General features: G+C 45.0%; 1 protein-coding gene across 5 annotated transcripts in view; it reads right to left on the minus strand.

Annotated features, from left to right (window-relative positions):
- Positions 1-25,776, minus strand: part of OSBPL10 (oxysterol binding protein like 10) — a 2,898,140-nt gene that overhangs the window by 60,978 nt on the left and 2,811,386 nt on the right. For all 5 annotated transcript variants that reach the window (XM_069648807.1, XM_069648805.1, XM_069648806.1 and 2 more), the window contains one exon: positions 20,836-21,022. In XM_069648807.1, coding sequence (XP_069504908.1) covers positions 20,836-21,022 — 187 coding nt within the window. The remainder of the gene's footprint in view (positions 1-20,835; positions 21,023-25,776) is intronic.

A 25,776-nucleotide genomic window follows, 5' to 3' on the forward strand; every position in this document is an offset into this window, starting at 1 on the left:
ACTCCAAAGTAACTTGCCATATTTATTTTACCCATGGTAGATGGTATTATAATGCAATAGCTACACCGTCATCCCCCATAATGCCTGTTTCTTGCTTGTGCTAATACAACATATCTTCCAGTTGTTGATACATATAATCAATTTCGAATCTGTTTGGACGACACAAACAATTATATGTAGCCTGTAAAGTGCTGCAAAACCAGTTTAAGTAGTTTAATTCCGTGCATTTAAAATAATGTTGCCGAAAGCAGGGAGAAGATGGGGGACCACTAGAGATCCGAGCCTGAGCAGGCCAGCCCCTCTACAGGGAGAAGATGAGGGACCACTAGAGATCCGAGCCTGATCAGGCCAGCCCCTGTCCTCCTGCCGTCCTAACAGGCACGGTGGTGTCGCCAAGCTGCGGCATGTCATGCACGGGGAGAGTTGGCGTGTGGGTGATGTTGAGGAGGTGCGGGTGATGGGGCGGGGAGCGAGAGAACCGGGGCAAAGCGGACAGAGCACATATTGGGGGATGTGGAGCCACTTGCATAGAACGTGTACTTTGATAAATAGATAAATAATTTGTCAGCAGCAGACTGTCAGACCAAAGTTCCCTAGATGCCATTTTTAGTTTAAAGTGTTTTATTCAATATTTTGGGAAGCTCGGAATAAAAGGAGTAAAAAAATAGTATGTCGACTAGTATATTTTTAGGCAATTACAAATATATTACCATTTTTTTAAATAATTGCATTTTTCTTGTTACCAAAACATTCTTCATAGCTAGCAATTCGGTACATGAAAAGAAGCATTTTTATCAGCTAGAGACGTGGTTGTCCAACTCTGGGCCCCAAGGACCAGAATCCTGACTAGTTTTCAGGATATCCCTCATTAATATTCATGAGGAAAATGTGCATACATTTATAATTTGTGTATGCAAATGTATCTCATGAATATTAATGAGGGCTATCCTGAAAACCCGTCATGGATCCGGGCTTCAGGGCATGGAGTTGGACAAACCTGACTGTCCATCGACACAGGTAGCACTGCAGTAGAAAACCTACCTGACGAGGAACTGCTCAAGAGACGGAACACATCACCTGAGCAGTGCAAGTGGCTCAAAAGGTCAGACTAATATGCACTGGTTACTTCCTGCTTGTCTTATTTCAGAGGTGTTGCACCGGGAATAAACAGGCAGACGCGCCTCTTATCTGGAGCAATGCTTCCATACTTATTACTGTGATAGTACATGGTCAGTCACCATGACTGGAACATGGAAGTCAGTAGTTAGTTTGGGGGGCCAGGCTTTAATCTACAGTCTTCCGTTTTCCAGGTCTGAGAACTGTATCAAAGGCAGGGCAGCCAGATGGATTTGTGAGGTTCCTAATTTTGGTTTAGGGCGAAGGAAGGAGGAAATCGGGGAAAAAATAGCGCCCAGTGTAGGGACATTTCCGAAACGCAACTTCTTAACGTGGAATTGTAAACGCACAGCAACCCACAGAAATATGACTTCCTGGCTCACGAAAACCTTTTAATGGACTACCTGAAAAATAATGCGAAGCCTCAAATGATGTAAAGTGCAGCCATCAGAAGGAAAGTTCTGCCTCAAATGCCGCAGTGATAGCATTCAGTGCCAGGTAATGCCTCATGTGCCTGGTATGATAATGTAGGTTCTGGTACAGTGCTTCATGCCAGTCTCCTTCTTCCACCAAGTGCTGTAAAAACAGTTGTTATCATTAGCTCATTTTACGGCTGGCAATTGATCAACCTTGATGGGATGAAATGCAAATGGAACGTGCCGCTTTCAATAGGGCAGCTCATACAGCTGCCATGCATGAGAGGCCGTTCAGCCTCACATGTGCATGTGTTGCCATCACATGCCAAGCGGAGCCTCAAATGCCACCGCAATGCCAGTCAATCGCAGTTAAATCCTCATGTGCATGGCACGGGCCCAATGTGCCCCAAAAATGCATACTATTGAAATCATTTCCTAACATTGTCTTTGTGAAGTTGTTCAAATCCTGCAAACCTAGCATCTTTTTTTTTTTTTAAATCCCATCATGTTTTCATCCGTGTTACTGGCTCCAAGTGCTGTATACATTATACATCCTTCTTGTTCACAATTACTCCTTGTGGGAGGATTCGTAAACCTCCTGACACATTGAGATTGCAACCCCTTTGTGTATTATGAATGCTACTTCGCTGCGTGTTTTTAAATACACTATTTGGAGCAAGTGGCATACGAAATTCCTTGGGTAGAAACGCAAAACCCCTCAAAATGTGGTATAACCAATATTACCTGCTCGACGTGCTTTACAAAATAGCACATTTTTGGTTTGGACTTGGAACCCCCAATGTCATTACATTGGAGGTATGAGGGTTTTGATGGGGCGTTGTGTTTTGGGGAGTAGTCTAGGATCAATGTGGCCCGTGGAGAAAGACCAAATTGAACATTTAGGCTCCCTAAAAAGTGTGTGTGAGTAACCCTTCCTGATCGAAACCATCACCTCCGAAGATTCCATATCTTTGAAAGATTCACCCTGCAATAGCCAACACCTTTAGGAAGGGAGGATTCTCGAATGCACCACGGCAGCGAGGAACAAGCTGCCAAAGCCAACATTTGTTTGCCCTTATGGGATAGGCATTTCCCAGGAACTCTCATAATGGTAATACCTGTCCATAAGCAGCTGGAAAATGCATGCCTTCCTGGGCAAATATATCAGTGCCTGGCAAATGCCTTTCTAATGGCCACACACAAGTGAAAACTGCTAGCTTTGTCAATGCTTGGTTTTAACAGGACTTCAGTGCAAGGAACAGATACACATCAAGTGACTAAAGGCACGCTTCATTAAGACATTTTAATTACACCAGTAGTTCATTTACAGCTGCAAATAAGGCATTCACTCTCAGAAGATTGCTTAGAAATAACCCCAGCAGGCCAAAGGTTGACATTGGTGCTTGGCTTATCAAGCTCAAAGAAATCCCTGAAGTAGGCATGTTGGGCAGAGACAAGCAGGTATTTGGTGCCAATGGCCATAAGGATTAGCATGGCCATGGGCAAGCAATGGGTGGATAAATAACCAAACAACACTTACTAGCTGTGTGTGACTTTCTCTCCTATCTCTTCTCCAAGGCAATCGTTTCGGTTTATATGTAATATACATAATACCCACAATTAAAAGTTGTACTGCACCACAGATCTTCCAAACAAAGCGCCCACCCTACCATCTGAATCCAGCCGGTAATGTTTACCAAACGTATGCATTGTGGACCAAGTTCTTACTTGGAGAGCTCCTAGACAGGCACCTCTCTCAAGAGAAGAACTGCATGACCCCAAGTAAAATGCCCCACATGCCTTTCTGGGGTGGTCTTATGCACACTTTCATTACAAATCCTAACACATGACCCACAAAATCCAGAGGTGTGTGCTTGGTCACAACCATGGCCTTGGAAGAATGGTGAAAAGCAATGTACGCCTGACCTAACAATGTAATGGCTCAGGGCCCACAAAGGGTCCAGTCGGTTGCATCGCCTCCCCCTTGAAAGGATGCAATGGGGGGAAAAGAAGGTCAGCATTTGTATTGATCAATTGATATGTAGCAAGGACAGCTTCACTCAGAGCATCACCCTGTGCCGCGTAAACACTACGTAACCCCGGCCAGCGGACTGAGCCTGTAACTCACTCACTCGCCTGGCTGATGTTAAAGGCCACCAAAAAGGCAGTGATCAGGGTCAGGGAGAGGAACCAGATCTTGCGTTGTACATTGGGTCAAACGGTGGAGCCATCAGCTGTGAAAGGACCAAGTTCATGTCCCACCGCACCGGCATTTACGACGGATCGAGGAGGATCAGACCCTTCAATGAATCTCGACAAAGGAGCCGTGTTCAGGTTGATTAATACAGAAGGGCGGCGCATCAAGTATTCCCTAACAGTGTAGGCCTGCAGGACTTCTACACCGGTCATGGGCGGCGGCCACCATCATCTCCTTGCTGAAGAACATCGGAGCCGAAGCCAAGGGGTAACACCGTGAGCTGCTAACGGTGGTGCTGCCAAGGCTCGAAGGTACTTTTGAATGAGCTTTTAAAATTGAGAAATGTAAATATGCACCCTGGGGGTCCAGGGTCACCATCCAGCCACCCTCCAACAGGGTCCCTAGGATCTTACACAACGTTACCAGTTTTCCATTTTCTTTGTGATAGAAGCTCTTCAGGCGACGCAGGTCTAAATTAGACTGTAATTTTCCTGACTCAATCTTTGGGGATTCAAAAATATGGGATTTTTGGAACATCCACTATCTTTTCGGAGCACTCCTTCCTTATAAGCTCCTATTTTCATTGTGCGGTGGGCAATTTGCGGGCAAAGTCAAGAAAGGAAGATTGAAAGCGCTCACCGAAATATACTGTACCCTCTGGTTTGTGGTCACAGTCTTCTACTTCGTCACAAAGACCCAGAGTCTGCCCCACCACCGCGTAGCATAATCCTGGGGCAGCTTCCTTCTCGCAAGCTGCCAGCCGGCTAACTGCTTCCTTTTGCCCCCTTCTTGCAGGTCTCCTGAACGTCAAACCTCTCGCAGGGAACCTTCGGATTAAGCGTGGCTTGTGCATGGTTGCTGGCGCTGACCGTTACTGCTGTGCCATCAAAATACCTTCTGTGTAGCCGGAAGACTCCGGGACATGGAAGTCTATCTCAATCCTTTAAACATTTCCAAAGTAGGATCTACCTTATTCCCAAAGAGCTTATTCCCTTGGAAAAGCATTTCCATAATTTGGACCCGAACAACCCAAAAGCCAGACAAGCATAGCTGACTATGGTGTTTCATGCCTGATGGCGTCACATCTGTTGGGTACCGAAAGCAGTGTCCAGGCCTTCCTGTGAGGAAGACCCAAAGTCATCAAACACTACCTCAGTCACTGCTTCTCGGCTCTCCAGAGGGAGGTGGACAACTGACCTCCAGAGGGATTTTCTACTTTGCAGCAGGAGAAGCAGTCTTCATTCCAGTGCCAAAGAGCCCTTGTGACAGAAGGCCTCTCTCCTTCTCCTGTACCTTGTAGTGTCTATGCTCCCTGGAGCACCTGGACTTTAAAGTTAAGCCTTGACAGGTGCCATAGCTTGGTATCGAGAGGGACAACACCCCAAACACTGCATGCAACGGTTCTGGGGTGTGAGTTAAAGACGGCACAGCACATTTGCCTCAAGCTTTAAAGCCAGAGGGCTTGGTTATTTTGGTCAAAGGTTTTGGGAAAAAACAAACAAATAAGAAATACATATCCCAATTCAAACTTGTGTGGCCATTGGAGTCCGTTTTTGAAAGTCCTGCTACTTGTCTTGTCAGGAAAGGAACTGTTGGGATCTGGATGGACGACGCTACTTATATCCTGGGCACTGGTACTTCTGGTGGAGGACAGGCGGTGCATCTTCCCTGCACCACGGGTGTATGTGGCACCACCCAGCACTGTGCAAGCATGATTTAAAATGTTCTGAGGTCCCAGCCTGTAGGCCGGATGTTTCCAAGATAGATGAGTAATTTGCAGAGGAGAGGCCGTATCCATTAGTAGCCAACGTATTGGTTTGCAAAGATTTGTTTTACGAGTAGTGCAGAGCCTATGAGCCCCATGCTGCAAACAATCATAATAGGTGAAATGTATAACTTGCGTAAAGGTAGGGTACAGTAGGTGGCCTTGTATAGCACACTTCTGCCAATAATGTTCACCAAGCTGCACGTCAAGAGCAGGTGTGCTTAGCTGTAGCTCAATAGTTTCCTGGTGAAATCACCATTAGTACCCAGCGAAGGGGGCGGGGGTTGTTGGCCTCCCAGCCAATGAGGAGGCTGAAAACGGGGGCATTACCACATGGTAAATGGAAGGCCGCCATCTCCCCCTCACTCTGGGATCTCAGGGAAGTGCTGCCCTGCAACCCGCATCCCCACCCCCTTTTCCACATATTTTCCCGCCTCCCGTCCCCGCCCCACTTACCTTCCTCTGCCTGCTCCCTCTCCGACGTCGCAAACCGCAGTGTTACTTCTTCTTCTAAATTACTGAATGCGTGGGCGGACCCACGCAGGCGCTTCCCCATCCAATAGGATGATGTGCACCTACCCCCACCATTCATACACATTGCCCTCACAATCTCATAACTCCTCCCACCGCCCCGTCTTCCTCACAAAATCCAACAACACACTGCTCCTCCTTCTGCCTCTCACCCCGTCACCTCCCAGCAAAGCCTTCCCACTCAGCTCAGCCACACCCAGTGCAGACATCCGAACTCTCATCAATTCTCTCTCCTCAACATGTCTCTCACACCTAAGCAGAAAATGTCCCACAGTCTCAGACACCCCACATACTGCACAGTCCCTCGACTCACGCTTCCCCACTCGATATAGACAGTCATTCAGCCCCACATGTCCTATTCTCAACCGATTCAGCATCACCTCCACCCCCCTCCTCCATTCCAGACTCCCAGCATCCACCTTCACCGACACTTTCCCACGGACATCAAACATCCACCTGCCCTTCACCCCACACCCCCACCTCTCCTGCCACTCATCCATGACCCGTCTCACCTCCACAGCCTTCACCTCATCCACACTCAAAGGCAACCTCACATCAACCGCTACCCTCCTCATACCTTCACCCGCCGCCAGATCCACCAACTCATTACCCAAAATGCCACTGTGACTGGGGACCCACGCCAACTCCAAATCCATTCCCCCACGCACACACCGATCAAGCTTCCTCCTAATGTCCAAAATCACATCCTTCCTATCACCATCCCCTGCCACAATCGCCTGCAACCCACTCAATGGGCCTCATTACAACTCAGGTGTTAAGGGTTAACGCCACTGTTAACCCTTAACGCCTGATTCTGATTTTAACGCCTGCTTTTAGCAGGCGTTAAAATCCATGGCGCTAACCTGCCATGGTGCTAATTACGCCGCCGTAATTTACGGCGGCGTAATTAGCGCCTTCCCCACTCCCATTATGCCCTATGGGGCAAAAATGGGAATGGGGAAGGGAAAATGGGAAATGGGGATTTACCGCCCCACTCACCTTGGAATGGGGCGGTAAATCCGCCATCCACCATGGTGTAAACGGAGTTTACACCATGGTGGTAAAGTTGGTGCACTTAGCACCAAGGTTGTAATGAGGCCCAATGAATCTGAGAACACCACCACTTTCACATACCCCAACTCGCACACCCTATCAATCGCCAATGCAATCGCCACCAACTCAGCCGTACAAATAGACACATAATTCGTCAGTCGCCCCACTTTATACTCTCCAGTGCTTTCCAGATAATATGCCATACCCACTCTCCCAGACACAGGATCTTTTGAACCATCCGTGAACACCTTACATCCTTCCTTCCCTGCCACATACGCCTGACCCAAAACCTTGATCTCACCCCGCAAACCCCGCTTCTTCGACACCACATTCGCCAACTCCAAACACACCTTTGGAGACCCCATCATCCACTTCGGCCATCTCATCAAATCTGTGTCCGTCACAGCCAACAACTCGCCCACACCCCACTGCACCCCCTTCTCCCACATGTGAAACCCCAAAGTGCCCCCTTCCTCCTCCACCAGTCCCTGTAGTAGTCAAACCTCCAATTATACTTCAAAGATTCACGCACCGGATGAGCCACACTCTTCGCACTGCACTTCACCCACCACCTCATATTCGACCACAGTGTTCCTGGCGCATCCCTGCAGCCACGTCAATGACCGTCATGGGAAGGGAGAAGGGACTACTTAGCCCCTTCCCCGGGTCCATGGCAGCCATATTTTTTCTTTTCTTTTTTGTTTAAAACAAACCATTAGTTTCCAGTGCATCGTGCTGGATACTAAAAGCAATATTACCCTTGCAGGGGGTAGCATTACTGAGCCTGGTAATGCCCCAGGCTTACGGTAGTGCCCTTGCTTCGGTGTGGATTCTACCTGGCCCGGGACATTACCTGGCTCAGTAATGCTCCCCTTCTTTGTTAATATTGCTTAGTTAATGGCACCACTGATAAAACGTACAGCCTCATTCTGATGCCATGGGTGTACAATCCAGCCTGATTAGTGAGACTATCCCATGCTTCTTTTTTCATATTTTCCCTAAGATAACAAGAATGGGCCATACCCGGCACGGATAAAAGCTAAGCTCATTCAACAAGCGCTTGTTTGTTGAATCGTGTTACTATTATGTTACAACTTCAACCTTCAAGGACCTCAAAGAGAGGAATTCTCTTAAAGAATGTTATAGTTTGAACTGTCCTCTCAAGTCGGTCACCTGGAAACTAGAGTCACCAAAGTGGAAGCTGAAAATACAACCTTGGCCACGGAGGTTGCAGGGAGTTATAGGGCCTACAAGGAGTTGAGATATGAGGTCTCTGATTTGAAGAAGAGGAACCTGAGGTTAGAGGCTGATCAAAGGAACTTGAACTTGCGCTTACTGGGTGTGAATGAAGACTCTGCTTTGGACAAAAACCTTGATCAAAGAGTCAAAGGAGTACTGGAGGAGATTTTGGGTAACAACATCCTAAAGGAAATGGACATGGATTACTCCTTTAGAGCTGGCAAGCTTGACCGGGCCGGGAAACCAAGACAGATCATTATGGTGATGTCAAGAGTGAGTGCAAAGGAAAGGATTTTAAAGGCTGCGAGAGAGAAAGGAAAACTTCTACTAAATGGGGATCAATTGGCGATATATCCAGACTTCCCTAAGGAAATTGTGGAAATGAGGAAGGCGTTCAAAGGTGCCAAAGCTTTGGCTCAAGAAAAGGGGATTAAAACTTTACTGGTGAAACCTGGGGATCAATTGGCGATATATCCAGACTTCCCTAAGGAAATTGTGGACATGAGGAAGGCGTTCAAAGGTGCCAAAGCTTTGGCTCAAGAAAAGGGGATTAAAACAACAACACTGAAGATATTTTTTGGATCGGGTGTCAAAACCACACAGGATCCAGTTGAAGCTGAAAAATGGCTGAGGGCTGGAGATTTGAACTGGGATAATAACATTGCTAATTGATATGATTTATGATATATGAAGCTGTGAAGATGTAAGGTTATTTTCTTTATTCATTTCTTTCTTGAAATTGTTAATTGGGGGTTTATTTGTTTGTTTAGGTATCTGTGCTTGGTTTGAATATCAAATAGGGGTTAACGGTTTTTGCTCGAGCTTGGTGTGGGCTTGGATAATGGGTGCTTTTCTCTACGGTAGTACGCGCTCCATAGATTTTCTAAGGGTGATGGTGCTTGTTTTTTCTTTTATTATGGACGGGGAGCCGAAGGTGTCATGTGGTCCAGAATGGCGGCCGTGCGTCACCCTGCGGAGTCTTGCCGGCTCAGTTGCGATAGATGGCGGGTGTGGGTGACGGGCCCCTGATGACGCACATTTGAGGTAGGGCGCTGGGGAGCTTTTCTCCCTTATGGTCGTGAAGCGTGTGTTCTAGGCAATACGCCTTGTTACATGTTCTCGTGCTTGGGGGGCGTAGTGGATGTGTGGGCTGGGGAGCGAGCGTTGTGGCCGCGGAGTAGGGGCTGCGGTTTGCACAGCTTTGGCCCGGAATGTGGCACATTGATCGTATATAGCCGGAATCTGCTGAAGAAAGGTATCTTGTGTCTTCACTAAGTAAACATGTAATCTTTCCCTGAAATGCGCCGTTGAATGCTGCACAATGTTTATCCCCTTTACACGTAACAGTTGATCTTGTTGCACACCCCTGACATATTGTAATACCGAAGCCAAATATATGAAATGACATGTGCAGCATTCAATCTTAGTCGGCTGACATTTAATTTTTCTTGAAGTTAAGATATGGATTGACACGGTGAAGATTGCAGCTTTGTGTCATGGAAGTCTTTTGGGGGAATGTAGTGTCCAGGAATAGGTCACTTATGACAATGCTGTATCGGGTTTCTAATGTCATATGGTAGGGTGCAGGCATACAGGTATTTTGTAACACAATGTGCTACATTTGCTCACATTCTAGTGATGATTCACGCTCAATTGTTCTTCATGCCTGCAGTAGATGGGATCTGCAAAGTTTTCATCTTTGGTATATTAATATGATTCGTTGGTGGTTATAATATGAGGGTTTGTCTAGACATGAGATTGACACACTAGGGGAGATTGCGCTCAAGAGCTATGGTTAATGGGATGTCAAGATGTAGTGATCTGCAGTCTAGCATGTTAAATGGGATGATATAATAGTTAATAGGGAGAAGAGGGAAATGCAGTGCAATGGTAGTCATGTGCATTTATATGGGATTGGTGGGCCTACAGCTGTGGTGTTTTCTTCCAAACATGCCATGCTTGGACGACGACATTAAGGTGCAGAACAGTTGGTTCTTTGGATACCGACCAGAGCTCATGTGTGGTGAGGTATTTAGCGTTTTGAGTATGAAATGTTGCGTCTACTCAGGATTGCTTTTATTTGTGCTATCATTTGCTGGAGAGTTGTGGGAATTCATTTAGGCCAAATAGTATTTTTAAATTCATTTTGGATTTGACCAAATGTGGTCTGTGGCACATTTTTGGACTTTCTACAGGCTGACCAAAGGGAGGAGGGGGGGGGGGGTAGTCCCTTTCTGCCTATAGCTGGAAGTTATGTTCTGGATGGTTGGGTGGTTCAAGCCCAGGAGGGTTTTTTGTGTTTTTTATTTTTTATTTTATTTCTTAACTTGACTATAGGTTTAGGTAGTATTGTGTCTTGTGAATTCATTGCAAGGACTGGGAAACGGAATCTACCCATGTCTTACACTTATCAGAGGAATTTCAAGGTGGTATCTTTGAATGTGAATGGTGCACATTGCGCTGTCAAGAGGAAGGTGATTTTGAGTAAACTAGGGGAGTTGGGAGTGGATGTCGCGATGCTTCAGGAGACTCATCTGTTGGATGCGGATATAGATATGTGGAAAAAGGAGTGAGTTGGTGATGTTTATGGTTCGTCGTTCACTACTGGTTCTAGGGGTGTGTGTATTCTTTTTAGGAAGAGTCTCCAGATCACTGGGGTGAAGTGTGTGAAGGATGGGGATGGAAGGATAGTGTGTGTCACTGCACATATTCAGGATGCTCAGTATTGTTTCTGCAATATATATGCTCCGAATGGGGATGATGGTAGATTTTTTGTAGCATTAGCGCAAATGTTGCAGAATGTAAATGCGATTAATGTAATTTTGGGAGGGGACTTCAATGTTGTTTTGGAACCTGAACTTGATAAAAGTGTGGGGGGTGCGGACAGTGCCAACGATCTCAAAAGAACAGCATTAAAGAGGCTAATTGCTGAATGGAACCACACAGATGTTTGGATATTGCAAAACCCTTCAATGAGACAATATACTTTCTTCTCTGCAAGGCATAATGCTTACTCGAGAATTGACCTCCTTATGACCTCTGGCCTCTGTACACAATCATTCCGAGGGGAGACATCGGATCACTACTTATTTCGGATCATGCGCCAATCTCCATAGACTTGCAATTGACCTTCCCGGTTCCTAAGTCTAACACCTGGTGGATGAATGTTTCCCTCTTGGACGATGATGAAATTGTGGACAACATTGTTCAAGAGGCGAGATTCTTTATATCTGTGAATTGGACTGGTGAAGTCAGGGTGGAGTTTGTGTGGTAAGCCTTTAAATCATATATGCGAGGATTGTTGATTGGTTTGTCAAGCAGGAAGAAAAAAATGAGAGAGGCAGAAGTGAAAAAAAAGATTACTGATGTCATTCAGGATCTTGAGAGAAATAATATGCAAGACTTTTTAGGAGAGACTTTAGAAGTATTAAAGCAGAAAAGGAGACGATTGGAAGATTTGTATTCTTCAAAGGCTGAGTGGTTGCTTTTTAGAACCAAAAGTAACTACTATGAAAAAGGTGAAAAATGTGATTGGCTTCTGGCACATCGATTGAGGGTTATGGATAATGGCAGATCCGTCAATGCAGTGGAAAGACAGGATGGGTCGGTGACTTTTGATCCTGCTGAGATTAATGCAGCATTTCTGTCATATTACAAAACCATGTACTCTTCAGAAACCAACTTATCGGAGCGTACAATTGGACAATTCATTAAGGACTGCCATCTGAAGAAAGTGAGTTTGGAATCTTTGGAGTGTATGGAAAGAGATTTGAGCGTGGAGGATCTCAGGTTGGCTGCTTATGCATTGAATTCTGGGAAGTGTCCAGGTCCGGATGGACTACCAGCTGAACATTTTAAAATTTTCCCAGAAGACGTCTTTGCTTTGATGTTAGAGATGCTGCGCGTCTCTTTGAGGAATGGGTGCCTTCCAAGTTCAACAAGGCATGCTTCAATCTCTGTTTTTTTGAAGGAGGGACGAACACCGGTGAAAACTGGCAGCTATAGGCCGATCAGCTTATTGAACACTGACAACAAGATTTTTGCCAAGGCGTTAGCTTTGAGGATTGAGAATGCACTGATGGGTATCATAGATGTAAGTCAATCTGGATCTGTAAAAGGCAGACATGTTTCAGAAAATATGATACGATTGTTGCTGAAAGCAAAGAACACTATAATGATGTAGTGACGTTATCCTTGGATGCTGAGAAAGCTTTCGACCGTATTGAATGGACATATCTTTTAAGTACATTGAAAGGCTTTGGTTTTGAAGATACCATGATCGGATGGATAAGACTGCTGTATTCACGGCCAACTGCTTGTGTTCGGACTAATGGCATGAATTCAAGCCTATTTGAACTTGAGAGAGGCACGAGGCAAGGATGTCCACTGTCGCCGATATTGTTTGTGATCGCCATGGAATTGCTGGCTGTGAGGATAAGAGAAGAGGATAGAATTGAGGGAGTACGCTTTGGTGCCGCCTTCCAGAAAGTTTGGTTATATGCGGATGCATGTTGGTGGTGGTTCAGAATGTGGAGAGCTCCATTCCTGCGCTGATGGAGTTGATCGATGAGTTCAACAAGGTTTCCGGGTACAAGATCAATTGGACAAAGTCGGAAGCGCTGCCGGCATCAACCACTTGCACTGTTTTGAAGATGCAGGGCTTTCCCTTTAAGTGGTGTCCGAACAAAATTAGATATCTTGGGATTTGGCTAATGAAGGATGTCTCGAAAATAATGGATGTCAATATTACACATGTGATTCAGTCTTTGGAGCTTGACTTGAAGAGATGGAGTGCACTTAAATTGAGTCTCTGGGGAAGAGTGAATGCCATCAAAATGACTTTGACACCACGAATCAACTATGTGCTCAGTGTGCTTCCCCTGGAAGTTAAAAAAGGCCACTGGAGGAAAATTGAGAGTTTAATCCAGTCTTTTCTCTGGGAGAACAAACAGCATGCCTCAGTTTGTGGAAATTACAGCTGCCCCAAGACTGTGGGGGTTTGGGGGTTCCAGATTTTGAGAATTATTTGGCCTTTGGAGCCAGGCATCTGGTTCCATTTATTGAAAATTCGGAGGATGTTTGGACATTGGCAGAATCAAGTAGTTCTTCTCCGTTGCCGCCTAGGGCCATGCTGTCCATGGTGGATGGATCTGGTTATCGCTCATTTCCACCAACGCAATTCCTGAGAACTTGTTGGAGGGAACTATGGAAGAAGAGTAAACGCAAGTTATGTGATGATGATTACATCCCTATCTGGTTGAATCCAGGTATTTTGCTAAATGGGAGGCCGATATTGTGGTTGAACTGGCTTCTGAGTGGTGTACTATGGCTGAGTGATCCGATTGAAGACGGCAAATGGATCAGCTATAGAAGACTTGCACAAATTAAAGATCTCGGAGACTGTACAATGGGTGAATACAGAAAATTGAGAGGTTTGCTGTGGAACCAAAGAACTGTTAATGGCGGTGGTTGGCAGTTATGGCTACCTGAATATAAGGCATTAGGTGGTATGGCGTCCAAGGTATATAGAAATCTGGGCCACCAGTACACGCCAGCAGAGGGATTGTTAACTAAGTGGTCCGAGATCCTTGGCTCTGAAATGACTGTGGAGAGGTGGAGGTATCTTTGTAAAAACGTGACTCTGACTTCCATTAATCTTGGAGAACAATGCCGCCAAATCAAAATTCTTAATAGAGTGTTTTGGACTCCCCAAAGACTGTATGCAAGAGGGATGATTGACTCAGAGGCTTGTTGGAGGTGTAAACATGTTGTCGGCTCCTTTGAGCACTTGATCTGGGACTGTTATGAACTGAGGACATTTTGGAGGAAGGTCACTGAGAAGATTAATGAGGTTCTATTGATGCAAGAGGATTTTGATTACAACACTATCATCTTGAGTGAGGATGATAACGTTGACAAATTCACTTATCCACAGAAATGCTGTTTTTTTAGGGCTGCAAATTCTGCGTAAAAAATTGTTTTGGGAAAATGGAAATGTGAGGAGAGGCCGACCTATTCAGAAAGGGTGGAGGACTTGAGGCAGGTTGCCAGGATTGAGAAGGTGATCCTTTGCAGAACCAAAAAAATGTAATTGTTTGATGAAATGTGGGGTGGGTTTTTGGGAGGCATGTGATATTAAGTTGGTCTGTTTTGCATTTTTAATTCTGTGAAGGTTGGGGATGGTTTGGGGGGTGTGGATTCTTTGCGTTGAATTCTACAATTACAATGCTGGTAAGTTTGATGTTCGTATGTTTTCTGTAAATTTCAATAAAAATTAATAATAATAATAAAAAAGAATGTTATAGTTTATAGGCATGAATAAGTTCACTGTATAGACATTCCAAACATGTAAATCTAATTCTGTACATACAGTTGTGACCATAAATTGGCTTCTTAAAGTAAGCTAATGTTATGCTATTCAATCAAAATTTCTCATTGGTACAAAAGCAAATTCCGATTCTACATTACAATGTGTGAAACAGGTGTAAGTCACACTTTCCAATTATAATCACTCAATGGCGTTATATTGGGCCGTATGATTACTATGAGTTATAATTAGATTATTTCCTCAGGTACAATACACCGTTACATTGTTGCATAACAATAGAGCTTGTGGGGTAAAATATTGGAAAGGTTCTCTCGCTGATTTTAAGAAAAGTCGGCATATGGTAAAACAATTAAAACGACAGAAAAACATTTATTTTTCTGTAAGAAAGGGAAGCACAGCCACTTCTGCAGAGTAAAAAGCATTTATTTGGAGCGCTGTATATGGGTGAAAAGGTTGACTTCACCACTTTAACCATGTAATGCAGAAAAGAATCAGTATTGACCTTGATCTGCTTTAAAAGAAATGACAGTAGTGGTACGAACAACTACTGTACATTATTCACTTCAATCTTCACATTCAACGTGGAAAAGGGCAGAATAAAAAAAGCTAAAAAAATACACTTTAAAGTTAGCACTGGCGAAGATGGTATTTCTGGAATACCTCTGGTGGGGTTTTAGAAATGCCAAGTCTGCCACTGGTAAACTCAGAATAGGGTTGGCTTACAGAAATACCACTGAGGGAGGATATATTTCCCACCAAAGATATTTCTGCAAAAATGTACCCCAGGCCGTACATTTCTTCAGGGTACATAGATAGCTTTGACTTCCTTCATGATATCTGGGTGAAAACCTCAACTGGAACCTATGCACAATTTCTAAAGGCCCTCTGCTGGAGGCAGGAAGCCTGTGGCTGGACGTCAATCTTTCTAGGCTGTGATCCCATTTTCTCAATGCTGCTCCTTCATTCTAAAAGAGGCACTTTGAACAACTTGATGTTGTTTCATCGTTTTTTAAGCGGCTCGAATGGGAATGTCTAGAATAAATGCTGCAGCCGTCAGTGGTAAGAGAGCGGGATGTTCTTCCACCGGTGGGCTTCATATAAGATTTCTTAGGACCTACTTGTGGTAGACTCTGATCAGTGCAAGCCCACAAGCTCCTTCAATGTGTTGGGTTGTCAGAAGAACAGGGGGAAAGGGGACAGGGTTTTGAATTTCGGTATTTCATGCATCCAGATTTTAATCAGCCTCATATCATGACTCATCTCTCCAGCCACAATACACTGTGTACACACACCTGCATAGAATTGGCACTGCAGGCCACTCCAGGAAAGTACTGCACATTCCAGTGAAAACGAATGTGGTATGCCAAAACTCTTAGGACTATGTTTCCTGATACCTTGGAAAGCGGGTCTTTAATTTTTTTAACAGACTTTTTTCTTAAATATAACTTTACTTGCAGTTTTATAGAAACAAGCCAATTCATATAGAAATAAACCATATGGGCAAAACAGTTCTTATACATTGTTTTCATCTTCAAAAGTCCCGTCTCTTATCCAATACCACTCTCCCTGGCACAGTTGACAAGTCAAGACTATCTTCCTTCACAGTCATATAGAGTGCTCCAATGTTTCTTCCAAGCCACTCACCCCCACCCCTTCCATCAATGATAATTCTTGTCCCAGTGTGACGAATATGGAGTCTTTGTCCCTTCTTCCCTAGGGGAGCCACCCCCTTTCAGGCTAGGGAGGTGAGCCCGCTCAGCAAAAACCTTGTTAGTGGTTTGGAAAAGTGCAACCTCACTGGGAGTGAATCTTCTCTAGAGAACAAGGAATCCCATGGCCCTGGGGAACTCCATATACCCAAAATATTATTTGCCTACATGAGAGTAAGTAATGCTGACAATACATCGATGTGGCTTGCTCAAGGTAATGCTGAACCTCCCACATGCTGGACAGCCTGTCGTGAACAATATGCCCCTTCTGAATACTGGGGCAAGAAGAAAATGGCAAACAACCCTTGAATGAAGGAGACGTCAGCAAGGGGAGGAGCCGCGTAGACCAGCGGAGCCAGCTGCTGCCCAGAAGGAGGCGGATGCCAGAGGGAGACACTGTATACCAGATGAGGAAGAGCACAAGGCCGGAGAAGCAGACGACACGAGGAGCAGACCGGACCTGGAGGCGCGACCACATACAGGATGTGGTGGGCCCGGAGCCCACAAACAGATGCTGAGTCCATGGACGAAGGCAGGACTGGGTCCTCTGCTCTCAGACTGAGAGCCAGCGAGAGAGAGAGAACAAGCCGAGGTGAGCGGAATGCGAATACCGCAAGCATCCAGAAGCGGAAAGCAGTAAGCCGTTGAGAATGCTGAACTCACTTACGAGATGAACACTCGCTGGAGCAAGCACATCAACACAGCAGGCACGCGGTTTGCCCAGGTCACAGGGAAGAGAAGAGAGAACGAGCAGGAAACAGGGAAGGACTACCCTATCCCCATCCAAGGGTCACAGGGACCTGAGAGAGGAGAGAGAACGAGACAAAGAAAACTGTTATGGGAGCCTGAGAAACCCGAGCAGCAAAAACCTTGAGAAGGGTCACAGGGACCCAACAAACTAACACAGCCAGAAGCAGAGAGGAGTCATCGGAACCCTAAAGAAGTAAGTGAGGTATTTGGGCAGGGGACGCCAAATGGGGCACACTAAGCAGAGTGAAAAGCATATATCACAGGAGCACCGAGACACTAGCGTTCGACCAAGTTGATGGAAAGGGCTCAGGAAAATATCCCTCCAGCTAAAGAAGTTTGGTCATTTCGTTTTTCCAGCAACTTGAAACTTTTTTCAAACTTTGGGGAATTTTGAGGAACTTTTGATAGACTAACAAGAACTGCTTTCTTTGAGTGGAACTTTTATTTAATGTTATCAATTGGATCCCGACCCAGCATCGATTCCTGGCATGGCCGGAGATACCTTTCTAATGAACCAAGAGTGCAGGCACTCAACCTATTTCTTTTACATTTTTGCTAAGTGGTAGGGCCAGTTTTGTGGATAGGTTTGGACCAAGGACTATTTTTATTTTGGACTATAGACAAGCACCTTGGTTTAGTTTGGTTAGGAAGGGAACTCCCTTCTAGTACTAGGATCAGTGAGGCATTTTCTTTTAATCTAAATGAACTTAGAGTCAAACACTTCCTCTGGTCTGAGTCCTTCTTCTGGCTTGCCGCACCAGCCATTTCATATGTTATCATATTTAATTGGGTGTTCCAGGCCATCAGCTGTTCGATGCCAACTCTCCAGATGGATATTTTCGGTTGCCTGTTGCCATTCTAGATCCACTCAATGCTCTTCTTAGGAAGGACAAACAATTGATTTAAGAAGGTCTGGATTTATCGTTTGGTATCACCATCCTCCCACGTGGCCATCACGACCAATCTGGGATTCATCTCCGCCCTGATACTGTCACAACCTCCTTCAAGATCTCGATCCAATATTTTAGTGGGCTTTTTAACTGTTATGATGCAACTTTTGTTTGCTTTTCGCCCTCCACCTGCTCCACACACTTCTTTGGTTGCTTTGGAGGGACCCTAGTTGAATTTTCACAGTAGTAACGTCCACTGAACAAATCCACTAATGACGCTACATGTCACAGAGGTCAGCGGACAAAGATGCGTTGATGAAGAACTTGATTTAAACCTCCTGGTTTCCTGAAAGCAAGCTGACATACTAACACAAAAGAATAAAGATGTTTGAGGTCTCTGGATGTAGAACTTTCAGTGCACTTTTCGTGGGTACTGCAGCCATGACAAGTGGCATCACAGGGGCAAATTAAACTTCACAGCCACAGCATGCCGTTGACGATTTGCAGGTGCCAATTGGCTTAGGAAAGAGGTGACAGAGTGCCCTTCACAAACTCCAAGACAAAGGCCTTGCCTTATCCAGGTAGGTGGTACAGTGGCAGTGCCATAGCATGTACTTTTCCGTATACCACCCTTTCATCGCCAGGTATTTTAACGTCTGCCTTCTAGCAAGTACATAATAACGAAAAGGCTCATTGAAATTATTGGGGGGTGGGAGAGAGCAGAAAAAGGGCTCTTTAAAAATAGGTGGGGGGGAGGAGTTAGGGGGAACCCCCCAAAAAACATTTTGATTACCCTTTTCATTATTATGTACTCGTTGGAAAGGCAGATACCCGGCAATGAAAGAACGTAGAACCTACTTTTCACTGTCCAGTCTACCAGTACCAATACATGAAGAGACATGGCATTTCATTTCATCTTCCCCTTGTAGCACACCAAGACCAAGGTTTAAAGTAAGAGCCCAGACAGTGCCCATTCCCTTGTGTAGCCTACCAAGGAAAGTGGCAAAAGGAAGAGCCCAAAGAGGGCTCTTCATTATTAACAGTATGCAAAGACATGTTTCAGAGGAAAGAGTAAACAGTGTGCAGTTTTGCTTTTGTAGACTTACTAAGTCATGTATCAGAGGGGAGAAGCCACAGAGAGCTCTCTCCTATTTGCAACCTGCCAAGGTATGTTAAATGTTAAAGGTATTTGTACCGCGCACCGTCACCAACGGAATTGGTCCCCAGGCGCTCAGGCGGATCTGTAAACGATAAAGGTGGGATGGGTTAGTAAGGTGAAGAAGGGAGTAGGATAGTGAGAGGAGTGGTGTTCTGTTGGCAGCTTCAACTCGGTATACACCGGGTGCTGAGCTTTGGTGCGGGTATCAGATCGGAGTCAGTCCGCGTGTGCTGTTGTTCCGGATTATGTGTTGTTGCAGTGTTGTGAAGTGCGTGCGGCTTGTTGTGCGAGAGATGGTTGTGTGAGTTTTTTGAGTGAGATAAGTATGCAGAGTTTGAGCTTATATTGGTTAGTGGGTTACCTGATCTTTACCATGCTAACATTCACAGTTCTGTCTGAGTGTTGCACTTGCCGGCCCTCACATTCCCATCCAGACGCGGCGCAGGCCAACGCTCAGGGCTCCATCCAGGTGTGGTCATGCCAACACTCATACTCCCACCCAGATGCGGCGTAGGCTAGTGTCTGGAGACCAGTCCAGGTGTGGGCATGCTAACATTCACAACTCCATCTGAGCGCCACGCAGGCTGGTGTTCACAACTCTAGGTGTGGCCCATGTTAGCATTAGCATGTGGCAGAGGTCATAGGGTGCCCTCTACCCCTTTGATCCATGCTATGATATGGCACTGAGTGGAGATGCCATTAGGTGCCCTCTCCCCTTTTGCAACTTAGTAAAGACTCTGGTAGAGGGGAGAAGTCATGGAATGCCATCTACCTCTTTCCAGCCTACTAAGGCATGTGGCAGAGGTGAGAGGCCATGTAGTGCCCACACCCTTGTGCAATCTACCAAGGTTTATAGTCAAAAGTCAACAAAAAAAAATTTGAATAGCAAAAAATTCGAAAAAATAATGTCGAATTCAAAAATGTCGAAATCACATACATATAATAGAAAAAGTAATTAATTCGAAAATAAAATGTCGAAAAAAAAAATTGAAAAACCAATGCCTAAATAACAATGTAAAATGTCACAAATACTAACGTTTTTTATGGGGGGGTCCCCCCAACCCTCGATCCCAAACCCCTACCCCAACCACCCCTCTCCTCCCCATCCCCCCCACCCCCCATGGATATACCTTTAATTATTTAAAAAAAAATGTTTAATTAAATATTTATTGCACTACCTTTTAATCAAATGTTTATAGTACATAAAAAAATATCATATTTTTTAAAAAAAAGTTTCTAGAGCTATAAATAACTATATACCAATTCTACTCTATAACATTGATATTTTGTAACACTTTCCTTATATTAACATTAATTCGAAAAAAAATCGAAAAAGATTCGAATTTTTTGTAATTCGACATTATTATTTTCAAAAAAATATTTTCGACATTTTGACCTTCGAAAATATTGCATTCGAAAATATGACTGTACACCATCTACCAAGGCATCGGGCAGAAGGAAAGTGGTCATAGCCTCTGAGTGCTCACCTTAAGAACATCATTGTTTACACACCCTATCAAACCTGTTAACTCTTTGACGACCCCAGTGAATCGTACGCTTAAACCTTAACTATGTAGTCAGAAATAAGAGACTACAAAACAAATTGACACAGAGGACTGAGAAGCAGCCTTTCACTGTCTGTTGACCCCAAATGACCTGGTGCACACTAGGTGCTTCAGTACCTGTGGATCTTTCCTCCATAGAAAGGCTTGGTGTGGAATGTGACGGTAGCCGAGTAGCCAGATTTGGCGCAGGTGATGTTGACTTTGCCTCCGAGTTCAACCCATGGGATTGTAAGTATGGAGCGTGCGTAGGCACTAGGTAGTGTGAAAACATACTCCTCCCCGTGATCCAATAGTTTGAGAACACCTGCAACAAAGGAAAGGGGAGACGGGTGAGTACAAGATGCTGATAAACTAGAATTACACTCACACCAGTCAATGATTGACCCTGCAAGACCCAGCATGTTAAAGTTAGGAGTGCCAAGTCCGGCGGGCATTGGCCAATGACCAAACCGGTCTCAAGTCAATAAATCTACAGGATGTTGCACTCCCACAAGTAGCCACTCCAGAAGTAGCCTTCTTCTGCAATCCATGCATCTTAAAAGTATTATTAAGCATCATCAGCGTAATCAACAAAAAAATGTGAGCGTCAACTTGTTTGTTTCAAACCAAAATGTACCCTTAAGCTTGGTTTTACATTGAACTCCCTTTCCACTGACACTAAATCTTACTGGCAGGCGCCCCCTGGGCTGTGCACCTAATTATGAAGCAAGGAGGCAATGGTTTACCAGCAGGAAGAGGCCAACCTCTAGGATAGTTTGGGCCCAATTAACTGGTGCACTGTCAGTGATTGCACTCTAGTTTCTTATGGCTCACTTGGAACAGCCTTCCAGTGATTCTCGGCAGGAGTCAATCAAGAGTGTTATCATGGCATTACTCCTCCTTCCGAGCCTCTTTGAAATCTCATCTTCATCCCCCGTCCTGACACCCCCCTTCACGTCCCTTTCACTCTAACTCACACCTATATATCCTCTCCACTTCCTCTTAAGCTTTATTCCCTCCCTTCACATTTCTTCTTCCTCACCCCCATCTTGACTCCACCATTACTTCCCTCTTCCTCTTTCCCTGCTCTATTTCTTGTGTTTGTCTTAGGTAAATTGTTCTATATACTGTTTTTGAAGGTTTGTCTCATGTTTTGCAATTAAGCTTCTATTTTATTATTCTAATGTATTCCTGTTGTAATGTAAAGCGCTTTGACGTAAAGCGCTATATAAATGTAATAAATACAAATACAAAAATGGTATTACCATCTGAAGAGGCTTCCTCCCATTGACCACTTTGGAGTCAGCTACAGAAAAGCAAATGTGTTGTACTCTGTAATGTTACAGGATCAGTTTACAGGGAGAATGTAACAGAGTAACAGAAAAGGCACACTCTACATTCCACCTCATAGCCCTCAATCTGTAACACTTGCATTCCCCTGTTCCCCATGATATGATATGATATGATATGGCATTTGTAACGCGCCTATACACAAGTGTTTCAAGGCGCATCACATCAACAGTGCTTTTGCTGACCTAGATACAACTTCCCAAGTATGCCCCATGCAAGCCTCTATTGCTCTCATCACAGGGCCATTGCTAATGGAGGAGTTGCAGTGGCTGCTCAGTCGGGTGCTGGCGAAGGTCTGAGCCAATATCTATCTATCTATCTATCTATCTATCTATCTATCTATCTATCTATCTATCTATCTATCTATCTATCTAATTTCAAATAAGAGATACGGTAAATTTAACAAAAAGTAGTTTAGAAAGAGTGGGAATGACAACGTTTAGGTACAAAACACTCACTGTATGCCACTACAAATCCAACCATGACATTCCCTTTAGTTATGGCACTGATGTAACCCGCCTAATACTAGAAGCAAGTATTATGTTTGGATGTGTAGTGTCATGGAGGCATATTGAGGGCGCGTACAGAAAATGTCACTGTTTTTTCCCATGTCGCAGAAGTCAAAAATTTAAAATGAGAGATGGCCATTCACCCACTGTACATCAGTGGCAGTCGCAATGTCAACTGGAACAGTTTGAAATGTTAATCACAGTAAACTTTACATATTAATGTAATGTAAGTGGTCTTTGTATAGGTTCCTTCTGCCACTACTGGGGGCCTCCCTACACTTGGCTCTGTAAGAAAAGAGACAGGGGTCATTAGTGGGACAATGGAAGAGAGAGATGCAAAACATGTGGTGTTGATGGGTGCATGTCGGAGGTAAATGTTTCCCGTATCCCAATCTACTTTCTATGGTTTTGACAGAGAAACCTGGGAGCAATGTATCCATAGGGGAGATCCTAAGACCTGATAGACTACAGAGCTTTGACTCTGATTTGGGAGAGTGTGGTAGGGCTAAAGACGAGAGCTTAATCATGGTCGGTGGCTTTTGATAAGCTAATGGTAGGCGGATGGCAACTACCCGTGGGAGAATTTGTGTGTGTAGTGTAAGGTGGTAGGCGATCTTTGAGTGGAGCACAGTAGTCTGAGGTAATGAGGGAGTAAGCCTTGCCAGGCAAAACCAACCTGCAACCCTGCACTCCCACCAGTGGCCTCTTGCAGAAAGGTGCCATTTCACCAGCTCACATAGCCACTGCCAATCCCTCTCTTTCTCTTAAATAGATACTTTTCATCTCATGTGCAACGAAACAAGCATCTACACGCTGGCAGGTGTGAGGAAAGGGCAGTCTGGAAACTCCACTCACTTCCCATAAGCTACTTGCTAAGGGCTATGGTAGGCCAGAAATCTTGGTTCAGTGAAAGGGCTATTTCTCCTCCCTTACTATGTTGGTTGGTAGTCTCACTCTAGCATGCTCAGGTGCTATGCTCAGTAGCCCGTCTTGGCAGGGGCTGGGGCAAAAAGGCATTTGTCAGGTGGTCTAGGGATCTGCCCTGTGGTCTCCCACAAGCCCCAAAACTCTTCTCACACAGGCCAAGAAGCCATTGCCACCCCCCACCCCTTAGCCCCCCAAATCACCAGGGTTTTAGGAGGCACCAGGACTTTAGAATCAGAGCGTTGCTGTAAACTTGCAGGTGGTTCTGGCCTGAGAGAGCCATGACATGTCTGAAAGACACCTAGAACCAGAGCCCACATTGCAAAGGCTTAGAATACCCCAAGAGCTTGAGAAGGGAAGTGAGATGTCTGAAAGATGCCTAGAACCTCAGATGGGCATGGAGACGTTTTGAAAGAGCGTAGAGCATGTGGGAGGTCAGGGTCTGGAATTGCCAGGAGTTCAGAGCTTTTTAGCTCCTGGCTGTAGCTAAAGGGAGCTTGGTTAGGTTCAAACCAACAGCTACCAGGAGCTACGTTTGACTCCTGGGGTAGGTGATGCCATTCAAACCTAGCTATGTGATATTAACTATGCATGTTTTGGGATGTATATAAAGGACGATACATAACATACTTAAGGGAAATTTAAAGCATATTGGCTAACATGAAATGGACATGAGTTTGTATCTTGTGCAAAGTTAGCTTTGCTGCTCAGTCTGTACTAGCTCCTGGTTTCCCAGCGGTAGCTCCTGCCTAACTGGTTATGCCGGGTACCCAGGTGCTGATTTCTGCTCCTGGTCAACAGATCCCAATTTCAATCCCTGGCGATACTAAGAAACCTGAAAGCCTGTGAATCTGAGAAGGACTGGGAATTGGGAAAATCTTGAGAAGCCAACTAGAGCGTGGAAAACTCAATGAAGGCGCTAAGAGGTGGAAGATCAGACTCTGAGAGCCACATAATCCAGACAAAGTGAGAAAAAAATCAGACTAAGCGCCTGGACGCCCTAGGGCTTTGGCGCTTCGTCAATAAAATAACATAACAGAAACATGGTGTTATAAACTAATAAAGAATGACATTGTGAGATAAAGTAACCACAGCAACTGTTTCATTAATATCATTAAAAGCAAAGGCACTAGTTCCGGCTCTGTTAATATGCAGCAGATATCCGACCCCCCTGGCTCTCCAGATGTTTTTGACTACAACTCTCATCCGCATTAACCAGTATATATAATGCTGAGGGAATCATGCAAGTTGTGATAGAAAACATCTGGTGAATCGCAGCTTGCAGACATCTGATATAGAGGGTAAGGTTGTTCAGTAAGGCCCCACAGGATAAACAAGCTATACCCTCTAACTTTGCAAGATACAGTCTATTGCCATTGCCAATGTGGCGTTATGTACCCGCTCCATGGGCAACACCGTGGGATAACGGCCTGCGGCCCCAGTTTGCAAGGGGCATTAACATGGGCCCTGGGCCGTTACCCTCCTGGTGTTGCCAGTGGAATGGGTACATAAGGCCATTGAACCCGTTCCCGACATGGGAAAATAGAATAAGCAAATAGCGCTCTTACAAACAGTGCAGTGAAAGGGGCACGTGAGCACCTTCAGAGCAAGACGTGATGGAGAATGAATGAGCACTAGAATGCTCATGGAAATATGGTGAGTAGGAGGACGGCGGCCATGTTGGAAGTAGCAATCACCAATGCAAACCAATGCAGCCTTAGCTGTGTTTTTTGCATTAAATCTCTTTATTAAAAAAACATTCAATTACATTTCGATTATAAGAACATCGAAGCAGGGCAACATCTTAAGATGCTTTCATTCAGATTGAAAAGGTGCAGAATTTAATTAATGAAGGAAAGGTAGAAACAAGAAGCAAAAATATAATACCCATACACCCCAAATACTGACATTACCATTCAAGATAAATGCACCATGAGAACAGAAGGGGAGGAAAGAAAAAATTGTAAGGGTACACAGGCCCATATTTGTGTTTGGAAGGGCACGTAAGGGAGAGGGTATTTTCGCCCACATCAGTGAAAGTAGAAGTTCATATGTATGCACATTGCTGTGGGCGATCATGTAGAAGAAAGGTGAGTCTTGCACAAATGAAGATTGCCCATATATTCTGCCACCCAATCAATCCCTGGGGTGGATCTTGCTTATTCCAAGATGAGGGAAGGGCCTGTGGTACGATGTTACCCCCAAAAGAACACATGCTTAGGCCAGTACCACTGTGAGTGTGTCCCAGAGAGCACCGTAAACTACTCGCCCTCCAACAGCTCGACCACACCGTGGG

Source organism: Ambystoma mexicanum, chromosome 2q, assembly GCF_040938575.1.
Source record: "Ambystoma mexicanum isolate Mex_15411 chromosome 2q, UKY_AmexF1_1, whole genome shotgun sequence".
Taxonomy (NCBI): Eukaryota; Metazoa; Chordata; class Amphibia; order Caudata; family Ambystomatidae; genus Ambystoma; species Ambystoma mexicanum.